We start from the raw sequence: 16,020 nt of genomic DNA, 5'->3' as shown, positions 1-16,020 counted from the left end.
CGAGCAAACAGACGTGAATGAGCTAATAAATCTACATCCGTCCAGAACAAGTAGTTCTATAACGACCGAGTTCTGCCTGTAGGTGGCGCTGTATCAGTGCAGTATCAGTAAACAGCTCAGGACAGAATGTGTCAGAATTATTTAGTTATTTATTAGGATTTTACCTTTGGTTACTCAAGATTCATCAAGTCACAAGTTTTAATGTCAAACACAGTCATGGACAATTTTGTATCCCCATTTAACCTGACTGAATGTATTGGACTGTAGGAGGAAACCGGAGCTCCCGGAGGAAACCCACATAGACAAGGGGAGAACATGCTAACTCCACACAGAAAGGACCCAGACCGCCCCACCTTGGGATCGAACCCAGGACCTTCTTGCTGTGAGGCGCCACCATTCTGCCCCCTCAGTAATTAAGATTTCAACTAATCTCTTATTTATTATCATTATATTACTAACATTTTATTTGACTGGCAACTTGAAGAATAAAATAAAGACAACATTCGTCTTTTGTAGAGAAACGTTCACCTACTAAAAAAGTAAGTGAGTTCCAAGCCAGATCCACACAATGCTTCACAATCAAAAAGGAATAACTTGTGCAGTGATAAAAAATAAATAAATAACAATATAAGTATGTATATTTGCCTAATGTCCTTATTTAAACACCTGATTTTAGTAATATATCGGCACGGTGGCTCGGTGGGTAGAACTGCCGCCTCACAGCAAGAAGGTCCTGGGTTTGATCCCCAGGTAAGGTGGTCCGGTCCTTTCTGTGTGGAGTTTGCATGTTCTCCCCGTGTCTTTGTGGGTTTCCCCCAGGAGCTCCGGTTTCCTCCCACAGTGAAGATAACTGGAGAAACAAAATTGTCCATGACTGTGTTTGATATTGAACTTGTGAACTGATTAATCTTGTGTAACGAGTAACTACCTGCCCTGTCATGAATGTAACCAAAGTGTGTAAAACATGATGTTAAAATCTTTAGAGGTCTGTGGGTTTATTTTTTACATTAACATTTTTGGCATTTAGCAGACGCTTTTGTCCATTATACACTCTAAGCAATTTGGTGTTAAGGGCCTTGCTCAAGGGTCCAACAGTGGCAATCTGACAGTGGTGGGGTTTGAACCAGCAGACCTTCTGCCTACTAGCCCAGTATTTTAACCGCTAGGCTACAACTGCACACTTGGCAGATAGCACCTCAAACTGTACATGTTAAAACTTATATGGGCCCAAAATTTTAAGAACCACCGAAATGGTGTAAATGCAATACAGTACTTACAGTATATGAAATGAACCGATTCCGGATGAACCGACTCGGAATCAAATGTAATGTGGTTCCCCTCCTCTGTGTTCTGTTGGTGGAATGTCGGTGGAATGGTATGGGAGATAGCACATCAAACACTGTATAACATTTCAAAAACTCAAACCCCCACTCAAGAACCACCTAAATGGTGTAATTGAAATACCTACAGTATACGAAATGAACCGACTCTGAATCAAATGTAATGTGGTTCCCCTCCTCTGCGTTCTATTGGTGGGATGTCGGAAACGGGGCGGGTTACAGAATGACAGGGGCAGCTAGAGAACACGCTGTAGTTTTCTAATCTCTTTTATTAATGCTGCTTTCGCCTGCTTTTATTAACATTCAGTTAAATTTTTGTGCTTAAATTTCAACCGCGTTGTGTTTTATTTTTTCTTTAAAGTGCGCGCTATATAATTAGCATTGCTGTAGTTTGGTTAGCTTAGCTACCTAGCTTATGAATCAGTAAAGCACAGATTGTTTGTGTGTGTGTGTGTGGGTTCAGGACTGAAAATCAGATTTATTATTAGTTGATTAGTTACTAATTATTATTAGGAGTTGATGGTATGGCAGATAGCACCTCAAACACTGTGTACAACATTTTTAAATCCATGGAGTTAGGTCCATCTGCTTCATCTGCTGCTGGTACAGCACAGGTAAGATCTACCTGCACACAACAGCAGCAGTAATCACACACCTGTAAGGGACATGTACACAGCTGTTCCCTTTTATCACTGTGTTCATTTAAACATACTTTCTTGTCCAAAATAGAAGAGAACCCTAAAACTTGCAACCAAAAATATTAACCACTGTGGGCAGTGGACAGGTTGCCAGTCTATTACAGGGCAAACACACACACACACACACACACACATTCACATCTAGGGTAATCTTAGTATTTCTAGTTGTCCTGGCCATGGCTGGATTACTGACCGGGCCAGTGGGGCCAGCGCCCAGGGGCCCTTGAGGTCAGGGGGCCCCGGGGGGGCCCTGGCCCAAAACATTTTGCGATGCCTATCAACATTTATGATACAATATATTTTTATTTCCGAGGGCCCTCCATTTTAAGGATCCTCTGACTATTAGGGACTTTGACCCCAGGGCCTCTTGGGGGCCCTAGCCATGCTTTTGGGGCCCCTAGCCAACTCTTTGCCCAGGGGCCCAGACTATCCTTAATCCGTCCTTGGTCCTGGCTGCACGTCTTTGGACTGTAGGAGGAAACCGGAGCACCCGCAGGAAACCCAAGCAAACACAAGGAGACAGGAACTCCACACAGAAAGGACTCGGACTGATCCACCTGGGAATCGAACCTTCTTGCTGTGAGGTGACCGTGCTACCCAACGAGCCACCCTGCCACCCGGTTTCTGAACATATACATAATTAATTCAAAAGGTTCACACACTTTCAGAGGAAATAAATAGTCATGTATCAGTAGGGCATGTTGTTCTCTGGTAATAAATGGTATTTAGTGTGCATGTGACTCTTCATTAGGGAGAATCACAAGGCCGAGCACATGTAATCTTTAAAGTAATAATTACCTACTGGATGTGCCGTCCTATTCAGGGTTTAAAATTTACAAACCTTTATTCTGACACTATATTTTTTTCATTTCATTTCATTCTCCTGCTTTATGAAAGCTTTATCCTGGTCATGGTCTATGTGGGTCTGGTTTTCTCAGAACACAGCCTGGACAGGACACCAATCCATCAGGGATTTTAGTTTGTTACTAATAAAGTAGATACATTTTTGACCATCCAGACCTATTCCCTTTAAGCACAAAGTGACTCTGTGTGTTATTTTCTGCTCACTGTACCTTGTAATTGGTGTAATCGTACTAGAACCATTTATAATTATACAGTGAAGTCAATCACTGAAAAGGAGTTAGAAGGTTGTGCCACAAAGTTGAGTGACATAATATATAAGTTTATATATAATGTTTATTTTTAATAGTAAAAACAGCTGCAAGAAAATGATTAAATAAATTTGGACAATTGCTAGAACATGCAGGTCACTTCCAAGTGTATTTAAACCTACGACTTTTACTGTAGCTCTATTAATGTGTTACTTTGTAAACACAGCAGTACAGATGAAATGGTCTAAAGTTCAGAAAAATGGTCTAAACTGGTCCTGGTATTTAGAAATCATCAAGGCTGATAATTGATATAAAACAGATAATAAATTAAGTTCATTCATACGTTTATTGTAGGATTTACAAAAATATCTACCTGGTCAAAATTATACATACCGCACAGCATACAGCATGTTTTTTTTTTTATGATGTGTCTCTGTTCTCTATTTGTTAGTCCTGGCTCGAGCAGAACTCTAAATGTCTTGGGTTTTTCTGTGATGGAAAGTTTGTGAACCCAGCTGGCCGGCAGAAACACAATTTAAGTGACTCCACGGGTGAGTGAGCTGAAATGTGATCACACTCATTATCTGCATAATTAATTTGCCTTTATTGCTAGTTTCTTTGTCTCTTTCCTCCAGGTGGGTCTTTGTGCAGCATCACTGTAGCCGAGGATGAGGATACGGCGAGTTGCGCCTCCTCTGCGTCCGCAGGGTTTAAAGCCTGGAGTGAGCTGAGCGCCCATCGCAGAGCCAAAGTTCTGCTCAGGTACCAGCACAGCAAAACGTCACATTAATGATCATTTACATGGGTGAGGGGAGGGGTCAGGAAAGGGTCTTCCCCAAACTGTTAAAGTGATTTTCTTTATGTGTTGTTTTATTGTTGTAGTTCTGTAGTGATATTATTTTGAATCTGTGTGGTTTGCAGGTTGGCAGGGACAATTCAGAGATACAGTCAGTGTCTAACTGAGCTGTGTGACCTGTCCCAGTGTCCCAGTTCTACCGCTGCTCTGGTCAGACTGGCACAGTACTGCGCTGGCTGGGCTCAGCTCAGAGATACTCTGCTGCCTGGGTGGAACCCGCAAGGTTCGTGCATTTGACATTTTCGCTACAGTATGACGGGGACGGAACAAAATTGTATTGATGATTTGGAAGCTTGGACATTGGATATATCAGTCTGTCACTATTTCATCCATTTATATTGAGTTGGGAGCAAGAGCTCACGAAACAGGACTTCCTTCCTACGCGCTGCAGCCTTGAAAGTGGGAAGTGTTTATAATAATGTGACTCGAAAGTGTATATCGGTATCAGTATCATAACAGTATCCGTGATATTGTGTTTTCTAGGGGTCGTAGCTGTGGTGGTTTCAGATGACTGTTCCTTCTACTCTATATGGCAAAAGGTCCTACCAGCTCTAGCTGTGGGTGAGTCCAATCTGCATTTTCCAACAGCCCACATTTCACAAATATTAACCCTTTCAATTCAAACCAGGCTCATATAGTTCTATTGTGTGTGAGTGTGTGTGGATGGGGGATATGTGTTTCTGTGACAGGTCCCTTGAGTATTCTGATGTTTAATATCTGATCTGTGCTGTTATACAGGCAATGCTGTCACCGTGGTTGCTGGAGTGAAAATGGCTCCTCCTGCACTGTTACTGGCCCAGCTCTTCATGGAGTCAGGATTCCCTGCTGGGGTGTTAAACGTGGTGACGGGCGACAGCTCGCTGGGTGCTCGAGTGGCTCAGAATTCCCAGATCAGCTACCTGACCTACAGTGGTAGCAAACAGGTGTGTGTGTGTGTGTGTTTGTGTAAAAATACACATATTTCGCTTTACGTTTCAGGTTTTTCATTTCATGTTTATGTTTGTACCGTCGCTTTATACTGGTCAGGGTCGTGGGTTTCACAGAATCACAGGGCGCAGTGCAGTAACTTACCTGTATCGTTTTTCTTTTTTGTTCTTCAGGATGGAGTAGCGCTGGCTCAGCAGACGGCTGGTCGGGGCGTCCCTGTCTCTCTGTCCCTCTGCGTCAGCACAGTGTGTCCTTTCATCATCTTCGAGACCGCCGATATTGACAGTGCGGTGGATGCAGCGATAGAAACGGCTTTTAAAAACAGTAAAGACGTAAGCTAACAGATTTTACACTTAAAAAGATTTAGCTGGAGTCACTTCAGGGTGGGAAAGTTTGTTTTAATTCCCTCAAATCAGAGGCTTTGCTGTGTGAGGTGGGGGGCCAGGCAGGGGCCAGAGGCTATGATAGAGGGGCCAATTACTTTCTGCCCAAATGTGCATTGTGGGCATTAAGAGGAAACAGTCGATATTCAGTAGAATTCAACATTTTATTTATGCAGTTTTCAGTCTACATTTTCTTGAGTTTGATGTGAACAGATCAACAAAGAATCACCATTGAAGGCATTTGCTCTGCTTAAATGTCATTTATTCAGTCCTTTTCTTTTTCATATTCAATTTTACATATACTGTATTCCTAGGGGGGCCGTAGGGGGGGCCAAGCTGGTTGTCACAGTGGCACTGGCTCCCCCTAGAACCGCCACTGCCATGATCAGATCAAGGCTGGAATACCCAGGACATTACGAACGACTGTGAATATGTCTCTGTGTACTAAAGCAGAATGGTTCTCTTTCTCCCGGCAGTGCCAGTGGGTGCTGTGTGTCCAGGAGTCGGTGTATGATGGTGTGGCGGCGAAGCTGAAACTGAGGATGGCCGGAATGAAGTGTGTTCCTCTGGCCAGGGAGTCAAACAGGAGCCTGGTGGAGGCTGCAGTGCAGGAGGCAGAACAGCAGGGGGCAGTGGTGAGCCACACTTACTACTGTATTTATTTACTCACAGTCACGAGAATTTAGGGAGCCAATCCACCTTCTGACTATTTATGAAAGGAAACCCTTACAGTCAACCAGCCTTTTTACAGACAGTGATTGATAGGGGCTTGCTTTCAAACCTGTGTGTGACTTTAATGTAATTTAATAGTCTACTGTTACTGCAATGCTTGAAATCCACATTAAACTGTCTGGACTTTTTTGTAATTGAATCTTTATATTTAATAGCTGCCAGTCAGGGAGAGTGAGGCTGGAATCTTTGAGCAGATTTTCTTAGCAGCTCCATATTATTTTCAATCGTTTTGAGACAGGATGTCTGTAAACTTTTGGCCATGTATTGTAGTTATTCCATTACCGTAAAGGCTTTACTGGCGCACCCACCTATCTAATACAAATTTCACCTGAATGAATTTCTGCAGAATTCTTAATTAATAATAAAAATATCTTTTTAAAGGTGACAGTAAAGTTAAATTTTTATTTACTGCTGTTTTGCTTGTTTTGTGGGTTCGTTGCAGCTAATCCAATCCTGTTCTCCACCCTCCTCCGGATGTGTGTTTCCCCCTACGGTTTTGTGCAATGTGGCCCCCTCCTGCCCCTCGGTGGTCTCTCCTCCTCCAGGACCCATCCTGCCCATGCTGTCCTTCAGAAGTGCCGCAGAGGGAGTCGTTCTAGGTAAAAACAACAAGAAAAAAACATCTGGTGCACTTTTAGCATCAGTTTAATAAATTTTGTGGTGCTGTTGCATGTTGTATTATGTTATTTGTATCTAATGTGACCTGTTTGTGTGAAGGTAACTGGAGCCCTCATGGTCAGGCCGCGTCTATCTGGACTGAAGATTTGACTCTGGCTTTGGAGACTGCTAAGAGGTACCCATAACCCTCTGAATGCACCCTACATATCTGAACCCTGATTTTGCTAGCAGTGACTGATAGAATATCCACAATCTTAATTACCCAGATGTATCACTCATCACCACTGCAGACCGCTACCCCGACAGAGGAGGGGTGTACCTAACACACACCCCCTGACGTGTGTAGTAATCACTTGCTTCTTCCTCAGTTGATGTTCCGGTTCATTCCAGAGCTGTTCAGTAGGGCTGAGCTCAGGGATCTGTGTAGGACACTGGGTTTTCTTTGAATCAAGCTTTTCTTCATGTCTTTTTAGAGCTTGTCTTGTGCACAGGGGCACAGTCATGATGGAACAGGAAAGGGCCTTCCATAAACTGTTGCTAAAAGGATATAATTTCATTTATATAATTACAATTTATATAATACACCTGTTAGCAATTGTTGTGGCTTAAACACATGAATTTAAAAATAGTGTGTGTGTGTGTGTGTGTGTTTGTGTGTGTGTTTGTAGTCTGTGTGTAGGATCAGTGTGGGTGAACAGTCAGTTGGTGACAGATCCATCGCTCCCACAGTCTGGACGGAGAGAGAGCGGGAACTGTACCGACGGAGGCCGAGAGGTGAAACGTTTACACTGCTTTACTCTTTATTTTAAGTCGTCATGGGCAGATCTGGAAAGTAACAAAGTAAAATGAGGAGGATTGGTGATTTTTATGTGCAGAAAATTGTGCCTCCCTGGGTTTTGTTTTTTAAGTAAATTCTGTAGCAGTTATTTGTATTTAATAAACATATTAAATTGACTGATCAATTTTTAATTGGGGCATGGGGAAAAAAAGTTCTGTACAGTGTCCAACCTAAATGTAATGTTTGACTTTTAGTTTGATTTGTTAGGATTTGTATGGCATGTCAAGAATTGTCATTAAGAAGTGTCAGCTGGGCGCGCACTTGGTGCAGCAGTAAAACAAACTAGCCAACCAGTGCCAAGATCTTGAGCTCCCAAGTTCGAATCTCAGCTCTGCTATTAGCTGGGCATACAGGTGAAAAGAAGTGGCTGGCCACTCCACACGTGTCGGTGGGGGCATGTTTTAGTTACGGCCCTCCCCGGTCAGGAGACGACCCTTGCATTTTATGTGTTTGTCAGAATGTTGCTTGTGGAATCTTATTTTGTCCTGTTTGTCGCACTGTAGGGTTTGTATCAGTACCTCTGTGCTTCACCTTCGACGTCTATGCCACATTCCATGCCTAGTTCTCTGGACTACACCAAATTCGGCACTGCTGCATCCAAATTCCTGGTACCAGCAGGTTTTGATCCAACCAGGTGCGTCTCCTTCTCACTAATACAAACTAAAAAGCTTTAACTCAAGCTTCAAATCATCTTCTCACTTTAGCCTCGATGGAAACACCATCAATCTTCACACACATAAAACGTAACGGTGTTTAAAAATCCACCAGATGTCTCTCTTGTTCTAGCTCTCTAGGAATCCCTGTGTGTATCTCTCTGTTTGTCTGTGTCTCAGCGTGGCTCGTTCCTGCTCTCAGCTGGTGGGTGGGAAGCTGTGTAAGGCTGATTCGGGCTCCACTAGGACAGTTCTGGCTCCGGGAGGTGCTGTGCTGGCTCACTGCCCTGATGGAGGCAGGAAGGATGTCCGAAATGCCGTGGAATCTGCTCTGAAGATCCAGCCAGGGTACACTGCTGCATTCATTTCACTTCATATGTTCATAAAAAGCATTAATGTGGACAAAAGTGTGTTGACACACAAAACCACGGGCGACAGTATGAATCCGTCTCCAACAATCGTTGCGGCTGAATCATTTTGAGAATGTGTTTTACAGTATTTTGGATTTTTTGCGGGGTGTTCGACAAAATTTAAGCAAAGCATTGTTAAGGTCAGTCACAAATTTTGGATGAGATGGTCTGGCTCACAGTGAAGGTTCCAGGCTGATCCAAAATTATTTAATAGGATCAAGGTCACTTGCAGGTCACCATGCTTTTATCTCCAGTAGGGTGGACTGTTGTAATTGTCTCTTAACTGGACTTCCCAAAAAGACCATTGAACAGTTACAGCTCATTCAGAACGCTGCTGCTAGAGTTTTAACTAAGACGAAGAGAACTGAGCACATCACTCCAGTTCTAAAATCTCTACACTGGCTTCCGGTTAGTTACAGAATAGAATTTAAAGTGCTGCTACTGGTCTATAAATCACTGAACGGGTTCGGCCCAGAATACATCTCAGAAATGTTTAGAGAATATAAACCCAGTAGATCTCTTAGATCCATGGACTCAGGTCAGCTAGTTGAGCCCAGAGTCCAAACTAAACATGGTGAAGCAGCATGTTGGGCTGCATATAACTGGAACAGATTGCCAGGAGATATTAGATGTTCCGCAAATGTAGAAATGTTTAAATCCAGGTTAAAAACTTTTCTTTTTTCTTGTGCCTGTGATTGAGCTCGAAATTTTTGCTATTACCCTCATTTTACCATATTTCTTTTAGTTTTTCATGCTCTTAATAATTCTTTTTATAGAGTAGTGTACATTCTAAATTGTAGGGTATATTTTACAATATTTTCTTTTAATTTTTCACGTTCTTAATTTTTTATCTCTCTTGTTTGAATTTCATGTTCTCTTAATTGTAACTAAATGTTTGCAAGAAGTCTTTCTGAGATTCTAGATCTCAGGAATGTTTTAATGCTTTTAATTAATTTTTTTTCCTTATGTAAAGCACTTTGAATTGCCACTGTGTATGAAACGTGCTATACAAATAAACTTGCCTTGCCTTGTTAGAAATTCACATAATTTCAGAAGCAAATAGTTTCTTCACAGCACTGTTTCTCTTCTGATGATCTAAACTTTCTGACGTTTTTAATCATAGGTGGGTAAAAAAGAGTCCGGCTGCTCGTGCACTTTCCCTCTATTCATTTGCTGACAGTCTGGAGAAGAAAAGAAAGGACCTGGCAGCGTCCGTCAGCGTCCAGACAGGCCTGTCTATGGAGGAAGCCGAGCGAGAAGTAGAGTTTAGCGTCTCCAGGCTTTCTGACTGGGCTGCACACTGTGATAAGCAAGTTGGACAAATGCCAGTAAGAGATTCTTCCTAATTTACATTCATAAATATTTACATATACTTTAACTATATGGTCAATTGTATTGAGCCATTACTAATTATTGTGTTCAGGTGTTTCAGCCGCACCCACTATTAAGATGTGCTTAATATTTAACTTTGTGGCAACAGTTTAGGAAAGGCCCTTTTATGTTTTAACATGACTGTGCTCCTGTGCACAAAATCTGACCTTCTCTCCCTCAAACACGGCCGATAGTTTGAGCAGTTATGGGTTGATGGTCTTGCTCAGGGGCCCCTACAGAGGGGGTGGGGCTTGAACCAGCAACCTTCTGATTTCTTATCTAGCACCTTCACCACTGCACGGTTGTGTTAAACATGTGTTGGACTGACACACATGCACAGGGTGTTGGTTTTTGGCACGACTCCTGCACTGTTACTCCACACACTGTGTGTGTGATCTGCAGCTCAGCTTTTAATTCAGATCAGCTCTTAAAATGAACTGATATGTTTACTAAAGTCACGAGGTACGTCTGTTTCTCCACAGCTGCTTCCTCAGACTGGCTCGGCCTTCTCCACCCCGGAGGCTTTAGGAATTATCGGTGTGGTACTTCCCGATGCGAAGCCCCTTCTGTCCCTAGTATCTGTGCTTGGAGCTGCAGTTTCCATGGGAAATGCTGTCATCATAGTGCCAAGCGAGAAGTACCCTCTCCCAGCTCTGGATTTCATTCAGGTGCATTAAAACAATCCTAGTTATATGTTTGCTGTATTTTTGTTTGTTTTTTATGTATTTGTGGTTGAATTACTGAGCTTGCCATTGCTGCAAAGGTCATTTTAGTGTTTTTATGATGCTATACAGCTAAAATCAAAATTTAAAGACTGAACATCTTCAGACCTAAAATAAAGTCTGAATTTTTTTAATTGGGATTTTAAACTAGAGCCATTTAAATTGTTCAGATTATTTGACTTTAAGGACACATGCAGACTGTGCATTCGATAGTAATTCACTAGAAATGTACTTGGGAATTGCACAATAAGTATATTAACTGTATAATAACTTTAATAGGAGTGTTACCATCTATTATTTCATGTGGTCTCACCTTTCACAAGAGTGTTAAGTGACCTAAATTTACACATGCAGGTAGTGAATGGAATTAATAAAAAAACAGGGATACATGCCACCATTTAAACCCCTCTAATGTAGTCAGAAACTGTATTTAATTCTTAAAAATCGTGTGTGCATCAAACAAATTCCCTCTTTATGTTTCTAAATGAGTTCACTTCTCTTTGGAACAGTCTCAGTTCCTCTGGGTGAGATTTTTGTTCCTGTTTCTGTACCGGTTCCTGGTTTTGTTCACATTATTTTCCTGGTGACAGGTTCTCCAGGCGGCTGATCTTCCCGCTGGTTTGGTCAGTGTGATCACCGGTGGCAGGGATCACCTGACCCAAGCGTTGGCCAATCACAATGAGATCCAGGCAGTCTGGTACTGGGGTACAGTGGAGGTAAGTCTGAGCTGATGTGATAAAGTACTGGAATAGTACTTGTGTTATTAACTAGTAATACATGCTGTTAAAACAAGAGCAAATATGATGGTCAACTACAAAACTAACCTCAAGGCCACTAAATCCTTAATACCTTCTATATATTAACCTAATGTTATGGATTTTTGTCCACCTTTTGTACGTGGACTTAACCATTATTATTAAAAACCACTGCTTTTTTACTGTGCAGGGTGTCCAATTTCTCCAGTATTTTTGCTGCAGCCCTCTGAAGCGACTCTGGCTGCACTGTGAGAAAGAGGATGAGAAAAATGAAGGATACTGGACCCACCCGAGTCCTTCAGTACAGGAGGAAATGTGGAGGAACGCTGTGGCGTGGAAGAGTGTGTGGATCCCTACGGCCTAACTACACTAGCTACAGTTATTGAAAATATAGAAATGTAGGAGAAAGAAAATCAAAAAATTAAAAGTATAAAATAAATAAGTTTGTACATTGATCGTACATTCCCTTAATATTATTCTGCATTCCTAAACTGATAAGCGTGTTGACTGTGAGGCGTCAAGTACAGGGAAGCTCTTGCGTTATGCAAAACAGCCCCTTTTCAAGGCCACAAACTGAAGGAAATAAAGAAGCAAAAGTTTTTGTTCTGCATGTAACGTCAAATCTACTTGCTCATGATTCTAACCAGTTTAAACCAGTGCCAAGTTTATTGTGTAACTACCTCACATGATTGGTATGAGCACTCAGGGCTGTTTATAAAAACATTCTGTATAGTAAAAGCTACTCAGTCTACTGTAAATGATCTTATCTGTCATTTTCATACTGTTATATAAGTGTATACAGAGATCTTTTCAGGAACAACAAACAAGTTGGACTTGAATGTAAAACAAGTCACTTTATGCAAAATGTATCTGCCGTCGTGATTAAGTCATATTCGACAGCTCAATCATATTTGACCGTCATATTCTAGTGCTTTAATCATTAAATCTCATCATGAGGGCTAGCTCTGGTTCTGCTGGTGTGTAAGCCAGATTTGTGCATCAGTACACTTCTTTCCTAACAGTAAGTACTAAGTCTTTCCTAAAACCCTAAATTGCAGTAAATTGCACTAACCTTCCATCTTCCTACAGACATGATTGGCAAGTTTAATAATGTGTATGTTTTTTTATTCCGTTATCCCACAAGTGGGGCCAGTGGTAGCTCAGTGGTTAAGGAACTGGACTAGTAAACAGAAGGTTGCCGGTTCAAGCCCCGCCACCACCAAGTTGCCACTGTTGGGTCCCTGAGCAAGGCCCTTAACCCTCAATTGCTCATCGTGTTCCACTCATTGTGTAAGTCGCTTTGGATAAAGGCGTCTGCTAAATGCTGAAAATGTAAATGTAAGTGACCTTTCTTCTTCTTTTTTCTCCTCTCCTCCTTCTTTTTCCAGTATGGTTCAACAGTAGCCTCGTTTTCTCCAGCAACCAGCTGTTCCAAGCCTGCGTAAATAAGGAGGCTTGTGCCAAAAAGGGCATCTGGCATAAAACATCTTCACTGTAGGTCTTCACACTGAGAAATTAGACTGATTCATGTGAACAAAAAACATTAATCATCTGATTTCTTGTACCCACTTGCTCTTAGTGTTGTATTAGTACCAGAATTGGCCTTTCAGCGTTTTGGTAATATCTGTTTAGAATGGGATTGGAACATCCCTTTAAGACCTAAACAAGTGTAAGAAGTACTAACGGGTTGAGTTAAATAAATAAAACGGTTACAGCAACAGTGCCTCTGTGTTTGTGTCATTTATTCTGTTAAATATTGTTTATTTATTAGGATTTTAACATAATGTTTTCATTCTTTGGTTACATTCATGACCGGGCAGGTAGTTACTCATTACACAAGGTTCTTCAGTTCACAAGTTTATATAGAACACAGTCATGGGCAATTTAGTATCTCCAATTCACCTCACTTGCATGTCTTTGGACTGTGGGAGGAAACTGGAGCTCCCGGAGGAAACCCACACGGACACGGAGAGAACATGTAAACTCCACACAGAAAGGACCCGGACCACCCCACCTGGGGATCGAACCCAGGACCTTCTTGCTGTGAGGCGAAATATTCTGTTAAATAATTAAAATGATCTTGGAACAGTTAAATACTGTATATTACTTACTAACATTCATTTAAATGCAAATGTTTTCTTTTCTATTTAAAAAACAACAAAACCGTTACTTGATTTTATGAGGGGTGTCCAAACTTTTGTTTGACTGTGTTTTGGTGAACTGTAATAATTTACTTCTTTTCTTAATTAGTTTCCATCATTCTGTCTGTGCAGAAGCTGCAGTTACTTCTGTTGAGGCTGGAATGAAGTTTATTTTGTATTTTCAGCAGCTGTTGATCTTGTCTGGGCAGATGCAAATCCAGCTGCAAATCCACTGATGTATGTTGTTCCTATAAACACACCTTAGGCTCCTCATCAAAAGAAACGCTGAATCACGGTGAGACTGCAGTTTTTCACATCACGTGCACGTCTGCTGTTCAGCTTTTTTAGGTAAGCGATTCAGAAAAAGCACCTGATGAGTGTACAAAAAGGAACTCGGATAAAGGAATTGTAAATCCTTGTTAAAGATAACCTGCTGTAGCAGAATAATACTGTCAATTGTTAAACAGTTTGGCAGCCTAAGGTGCTGCTATTTAATTATTTCAATGCACATAAACATTTTTTTCAGAATGTCATTACCCAGGTTGTACTTGTCTAGACTATATTTGGTCTTGATGTTGGTTTTTGTAAGATCTCCCAGAAAAAAAAAAATTTGTGGCCGACTGACAAATTTAAGAATTAATTAATTAATAAATAAGTAAGTTGTTTTATAGTATGATTTAATAATTTGTTTAAAAGGGTCATTAGTTTATTTTTTACTTACTATTGATTCAGTTCTTTTGTGATTTTGTTTTTTAGACTTCTACCTTGTTTTCATTGGTTACTTAGTTATCTTAGTTCTGTACTTAATTCTTCAGTACCTAAATAAGTTGCATGGTAATTATCCTTGAGATGTGTCTAGAACTCAATTGGAGTCCAACTGTTGCAGTTGCAAAAACTGATTGGATATAGTTTGGAAAGGCACACCGGGCTCTTTAAGGACTTAAAATTTACACTGCATTGTCAGAAGTACAACCAAGCCATAACGTCCAAGGCACTGTGGATCACCCCTATCAGTTTGTGACAAAGGAATACAACAATATCTAAGGTTTTGAGTGTTTCAGGTCCATCATGGTGTCAATAATTTTGAAATGTATGAAGGTTGGCACAACTTTAAAGCTTCCAAGAGATCTCTGTCTGGTCAAATTGGGCATCTGGGCAAAATAGTCTTGGTCAGGGAGGTAAGAAGGATCCCAAAGGTCACTCCAAAAAAGCTCTCAAGGTCGAGTGCAGAGATAGAATAACCTGTTTGAATAGGCAATGATCTATTCTATATATAATGGGGGGGGGAAACGGTCTAAATCCAGGCGTGCAAAGCTGTAGTGATGTATCCGAAAAGACTTGCAGCTATAATTGCTGCCAAAAGGCTTTCTACAAAGTATTAAAAAAAAGGGCCTGAACGAGAGATTTTTCTAAATGCACTGGATTAACCCTGAAGGTGAGTTTGCAAAAAAGTCACATAAGTATAGGTAAATTGTTTCTCACATAGTAAGCAAAGTAACAGTTCCTGCTTACGCAGTTGTCTCAGGTTCCCAGATGCATACATAGTTTATGGGTGTGAATGCTGTACTGGAGTGAGGAAGTATTCGTCCACGTGATCCACGCTATCATGTAAACAAGAACTGCAAAGTCATCGTGATTCAGCATTTTTCAAGTCATGTGCATTTCAGACAGCACTTTATATGAATACAAATATACAGTATAGACATTTTGACTTCAAAAGCTCAATTTCTTTGTGCTTTCCAGACCACTATTTTTCCTTAAGATCATGGTTTAAATTCATTTTGTTTATCGTTAGTTAGTTCTTCTTTGTAAGCAACAAATTGTAAGCACATCGGTATAAATCATTATTATAATAATTTTAAAAACATCTTTGGGTTTTTATTTTAATTATTGTTCTGGATATGTATGTTTGTGATCATGTTATTCCCAAAATCTATAATAAAAGTTTATGATTAATAGCAGTTCAAAGGTGAAGTTAAATATTTATCAGAAACATTTCTCAAATTCAGTCAGTATAATATTTGTATATAATATTCAGCAACTATTTTGTAATGTGTCTTTGTCAGTAAGCTTTGACTTGTGACCACTGATGGACTTTTCTGTTGATGTTTGACATGCACCACCATGTCCACTGAGACTGCCCATACAACCTTTATTTTGCATCTTTGTCTGTTGCCTTACGTTGCTTTAAAGTTGTATATATTGCAATGCAAATGCCACAATGTTTTACAATTAAGCTTATTCTTAATCCACATTCTTCTAATAGGTTTGTTTTGATGCAGTATGCTTACTCGTAATGTTTTTGATGTGTTACACATTAACTATGATCACACAGACTGGTAATATCTACTCTGTACCTGAACTCTGTACTATTCACAAGTGTATCATTTTATCTGTATATACAATCAGTAATCTCTACTGCACTATTTAACCAGCACAAACAATAATGTATATACTGTATATA

General features: G+C 40.7%; 1 protein-coding gene across 1 annotated transcript; it reads left to right on the top strand.

The window, feature by feature from the left end:
• Window positions 1-1,665: 1,665 nt before the first annotated feature.
• Window positions 1,666-13,138, top strand: aldh16a1 (aldehyde dehydrogenase 16 family, member A1). The gene is made up of 17 exons (XM_062984718.1): window positions 1,666-1,954; window positions 3,602-3,701; window positions 3,786-3,912; window positions 4,072-4,229; window positions 4,490-4,567; window positions 4,745-4,929; window positions 5,107-5,265; window positions 5,793-5,951; window positions 6,491-6,647; window positions 6,766-6,841; window positions 7,335-7,440; window positions 8,008-8,138; window positions 8,338-8,505; window positions 9,691-9,895; window positions 10,421-10,606; window positions 11,251-11,376; window positions 11,606-13,138. The coding sequence occupies exons 1-17, from the start codon at window positions 1,865-1,867 to the stop codon at window positions 11,777-11,779; spliced, it is 2,385 nt and encodes a 794-aa protein (XP_062840788.1). The 5' UTR covers window positions 1,666-1,864; the 3' UTR covers window positions 11,780-13,138.
• Window positions 13,139-16,020: the final 2,882 nt, after the last annotated feature.

Source organism: Trichomycterus rosablanca, chromosome 22 (assembly GCF_030014385.1).
Source record: "Trichomycterus rosablanca isolate fTriRos1 chromosome 22, fTriRos1.hap1, whole genome shotgun sequence".
Taxonomy (NCBI): Eukaryota; Metazoa; Chordata; class Actinopteri; order Siluriformes; family Trichomycteridae; genus Trichomycterus; species Trichomycterus rosablanca.
The sequence above is the reverse complement of the archived record's forward strand: the minus strand, read 5'-3'. Positions and strand labels throughout refer to the sequence as shown.